General features: G+C 41.7%; 1 protein-coding gene across 1 annotated transcript; it reads left to right on the forward strand.

Moving 5' to 3' along the window:
• Positions 1 to 312: 312 nt before the first annotated feature.
• LOC138024400 (uncharacterized) lies at positions 313 to 3,732 on the forward strand. Its single transcript, XM_068871603.1, has 2 exons — positions 313 to 426; positions 2,628 to 3,732. The coding sequence occupies exon 2, from the start codon at positions 2,644 to 2,646 to the stop codon at positions 3,598 to 3,600; it is 957 nt and encodes a 318-aa protein (XP_068727704.1). The 5' UTR covers positions 313 to 426; positions 2,628 to 2,643; the 3' UTR covers positions 3,601 to 3,732.
• Positions 3,733 to 5,161: the final 1,429 nt, after the last annotated feature.

The raw sequence follows: 5,161 nt of genomic DNA on the forward strand, positions 1-5,161 counted from the left end.
GGGACTCAATTTTAAATCGAAATTGGTCTATTGCAGCCGAAAATGTTTGCAACCCCGATCTTAACACCTGAATCACGTAAAGTTTGAATATTTTTCTCGTTCACGGGGGCACTTTATACAAGAACTTTCCTGGGACAAAAACCATTTTTGCTGCATGGCAGGAGTGTTCATTATAAATTAAGTTGAATTCACTTTCCGTTTCAGCTTAATTATAACGCCCTGCTACAAAATGCAAGCGAAGCATCTTCGTAAAGTCTTCCTTTCCAAGAAACGCCTTCATAATTTCCCTTATATAATAAGCACACGACTTCAAGCGGCAAAACCGTTTAGGTCTTTCACACGCTCAGAGGCTGGCTGACAAAGGCAGCAGCAAAATCGTGTGGTTATCTAGCTTTCCTCGCTGGCAACAAAGAAGAGATAAGTGAGGTGAGTGAATAACAAAGAAGTCTTTCAGATCATTATTTTCGACTGATTTCGTTAAAACTGTTAATCACCTGCTTCGGACGTACCCGAAAAATGCGCTGAAGATCAACTATTTTAAACGTACAAGAAATGTGTAAATTTGGAGTCCCGGCGTAATATCTAAAACTTTATCCTTGTAAGATTATGAAGACCGTGATTTCACATCGCCTTATGCTCCCTTCAAACATTTCCTAGCTTCGAGTTCCAAACAAAGAACAATGCGCTCACATCATGTAGAACAATTAATCAAATTCTTAGAATAGAAACGAAATCAATTTGAGAAACCATTTTTGCAATCCTAAGAGAAACGCCAGACAAGAAAACTGTAGCTAGAGAGTTAGAGATCTTGAAATATTGAAAGAAATGAACCTCTCACAATGTAATGTATTTCTAGCTTACACGGGATCCTTCCACACATATAACTTTTCCTTCGTAAACGCGTCGAAAGTTTTCCACGCGCATGAATCCTGGGGCGTTTTACGGATAACGTTTTAATCCCATCAGTACACGGGCACTTAGATCAAACAGGAAAGTCCTACTCAACCCCAACAATCTTTTCTATCTTCTGGGATGAAAATTTCAACTGTAACTACACACCACCTCAGTATCTGCGAGGTCGTCCCATAAGGAATCCAAGTCGTATTCATTTCGTGTCAAAATTGAGTTTAATAACTTCCCTTTTGAGGTGATCTGCGTATACATTCCTAAGAGCAATGATGACTTGAACGCACAAAACAGAGCTCGGGTTAACTCATGATATATAATTTGGTCAAAGAGCAATTTCCAATTGAGTGCTGATTTTGGTTTTGTCCCCATGGTATTAGGAGGAAGGGAGGGGGTTGTGTAGGTTTATGCTCCCTTATGTCAACATGGGTGTGTATCGCTCCAAGGGGTATGGCTCTCGAGCAATTTTAGTCTAAAATCGGGACGTTACAGATTTTGACAAGGTTGGTCCAAAAATGGGCCATTTTCTTTTCTGTAGTCTGAAGCAAGGTATAGAGTTTTATCTTTACAAGAACTTTGATGCCAAATCAGTAGCATGTTTTGGTTAAAAATGGGGCACTAAAACCCTCTTCTTGTTGTCTGAAATAGGGTCTAGGGGAGGGGGTCGCATATCTACACTTTGCGTTACGCTCAAAAATCTCGCTCCACTTCCTCTCCAAATCAGAAGTAAAACCAAAACCACTTGTGACTCGCTCGAATGCGTTTTCCCGCGTTTAGCGCCGGATACTCGAATCTGCTTTGAATTCTAATTGGTTCATTGACTTGTTTTCGTGTGGAGTAATTAATCTGAGTTACTGTGATGAGGATCGTTTCAGTCTTAAAGAAACTGAGTTGAAAATGCTCAAATGTGAATAGCTGCTCTTTTCATCCTGTTGGCGAAATTCAATGCTTATAAAAAAACCACTCCTGGCTAGAAATTCATATTTTCGTACTTGTACGTCAAGCAAAACATGCATGTTAATTACATTTCGTGGAAAAGCTTAACGGTAACAAATCATCTCTTGTTTTAGTTTAATTAGAACTTCCTGCCTAACACAAGATACATGTATGGGAACAAAGAATGCTTTTCGAAACCGGGCCTTCACTGTCTGGCCGTTCAATTCAAGTCTGCTTTTAAACTGTGTTTTGGAAGAGTGATGCTTCATTTAGTCATTAAGATACCATTTTGATTTACTCATTATTGAGTTTGCTAAATTATTCATAACAGCTTATAACTTCTGTCTGCAACTTAATGGTTGTTTATTTCAATGTTGGAGCTTATTCTGTGATGTACTGTTGACGGTCACGGTAAAGCTCTGCACAATGATTACATTTAGTTTCTCATGGCAAAGGTTTAGCTGTCATTCAGACGCAATTTTCCTAAACTTTGTCCAAGTGTTCTACCTACCCCTAATTCTTTCCTTACACTACAAAAATCAATATTGTGACTAAAAGCCCGAGAGGTTTTCAGAGTGATTGCATTTAGTTTCTAATAGCAAAGTTTTAGCTGTCATTCAGACGCTGTCGAAGTTTTGCTAAACTTTCTCCAAGTGTTCTACCTACCCCTAATTCTTTCCTTACACTAAAATGTCAATATTGTGACTAAAAGCCCGAAATATTCATTTGAAAACAGAACAATCATTTGTGCGTCAATCAGTCGATGTTTGTTTCTCCGCTTTTAGACTATTCAAAGCTGCAATGAGTCAATTATCGATTTTGCTGCCGGTAATCGTCGGGATCCTCGTCCCTGGAGCATTAGCGCACAGTAAAGAGTGCGAGGATTGCAATAACTGTTGCAATGTCAACTGTGTTTCCAGTGAAATGCGCGTAGAGGAACAGACCAAGGGGACCATTCGCGTCTCTCAGCTGTCCAACGGCGACATCATCCGTGGGATCAGGGGAACTGAGCGGATGCCTGGCTGGTGCAAGGTGGAAGCTGTTTATCCGAGGGCCCACACCGACAATTTCACAACCTACGATGGCTTCACAAAAGACCACATGGTAATTGATGCCGATACTGTTCGCCCGTACGGTAAGAAAGGAGAGGTGAAGAAATCTCGTCTGTTTACGCTTGCTACCGAGTGCGACGCCGCATTAAACGCAGATGGTCAGGCGTTCACGCCAATCAGCACCACGTTCTGTCCTCATGAGCTGAGCTGGGGCGAGTATCTTCCTCTGATCGCTGCCATTCGTCGCGTGACCAACCGCACAGGTTACTTTTGGTATCTTAGCGACGCTTTCCATGACAACCAAACAGCAAAGGTTCCACGCTGGATTGACATGCTTCTCGACATCTGTACAGAACTCTTGCGCTGCACGCGTGAGGGAGAATGCCAAAAGTTTGAAAAAATCATGGAAGAGTTTGTCCACGAGCACTTGAACAGGAAGTATGTGGTAATGGTTGAGAGCGCATTTCCCAACATGGGTGGAGACGTGGACAAAGATGAAACAGGCACAATCACTGAGGTGGTTCGCGAGAAAGGTACAAACAACGTTGTGCTTTTCTCAGCCGTGGGCTGTGCTGTAGCTGGGCTCTTGATCGCGGTTGTCGCATCGGTCCTTCTGTACCGCATGCGAGTGAAGAGGAAGCAAAAGGCACTAAAGGAGCCGCATCCAAACCAACCACCGGTTATGGTCCAGGATACCAAGGCATAGAGATGACACCAAGTTAGCGCTGCAGCTTTAAATTTGCCGGACACCGTCGCATAACTAGTTTTCCTTGCCATAGGTCAGGAACGTACTTGTTTATTAATTGTAAGGGTGGTTAGTAAAAAAAACACATTTTAATAATTTGATTTTTAGCAAGTAGAGGGAGGCAGCTTTGACACCGTCGCATTATTAGTTTTCCCTGCTGTAGGTCTGGAACTTGTTTTGTTATTGTAAGGGTGATTTGTAAAACAGCAGTTTTACCTATTGATTTTTAACACGCAACGGAAGCAAAACGGAAACACATTTAATATCCTTAGGGAGCTATAACTGTAACCTTTTTCGCTTGTACATTTTGTTTTCCCAATACAGGCTTGTGATAATACTCAGAAGGTTTGGTCCTTTGTTTTGTTCATGAAAAAGAGTGCATGCAGACACATGCATGCTTGCATGCACTCTTTTTAATGAATAAAACAAAGGACCAAACCTCCTGAGTATTATCATATGATCTGTATTGGGAAAACAAAATGTACAAGCGAAAAAGGTCTATTCAACACATTAATAATTGATACATTGCCCAAATATGGTTAGAAAGCTCTCGATAGATGTAGATCTACATGACGTCTATTCGGCGATAGATGTAGATTTCTCAAGAGAATGTGAAAATGACGGACCGGTGCCGCTTCACAAATGTTACAATTTGGGAATCTTTCATTTGTTATCAATGTCTTGAATTATAAAACAGTTATAGCGCTCAAGCTTGCGTGATATCACCTAATTTTAGCCTAATAATTAGACGATATCACGCTTTCGCGCTTTAACCGTTACATGCCTCCTGACATGCATCGAGTTTAGAATGGTTTGTCGTGAAATGATGTCGAAAACGCGTAATTGCAGGATTTGAAGGCTTTTGAAGTCTGGGCAGCTTCACTGTAAAGTAATGTAATGCGAGTTCGTCAGTAGAACTGAGTGTGGTTGTAATGGCGACGGGCAGAAATAAGCATGCAATAAAATCATTTTCCCTGGTCCTCATGTCTCGGTTAATAGGCGAGTTCTTTACCCATCTCCAGGTGGAATACCCTCTGTAATGCACCGCACGGGGAGATCCCACTCAAAAAAGGAAGCTTTTTTCCAGGCTAAAGGGTAAAAGGGTTAAGGATTTTGCAAGAAGAAAAAGGGTTCGTAAGGTGGACATTTAGGTGCTGTAAAGGGCCTTTCAAAATATCTCCAATGGACGTACCCAACAGCTGATTTTTTCAAGTGTTTTAATGGGGTTTCCAAGTGAAAAGTTTTGTAATAGTGAAAACGACAAAAAACTAAGGTGACACACGCTAACACACCGATCTCTTAATGTGATCCACCTTCCCACACGCGCCTTGCCGTGGGAGAACAGTTTTGCTGTTCTCAACACAGTTCACCTCACGTCTCGTGTGTGGAGCTGCTAGTTAAAGGTATGCCTAAACTTCCGCATCGTATGTTAGCTACGCCATGCTGATGAAGCCTAGAAAGACCGAAACGGTTGGCCATGGCTGCTAATTGACCGGGTGGAATGCTTGTGCGCATGCTTGAT

This window comes from Montipora capricornis, chromosome 11, assembly GCF_036669925.1.
Source record: "Montipora capricornis isolate CH-2021 chromosome 11, ASM3666992v2, whole genome shotgun sequence".
Taxonomy (NCBI): domain Eukaryota; kingdom Metazoa; phylum Cnidaria; class Anthozoa; order Scleractinia; family Acroporidae; genus Montipora; species Montipora capricornis.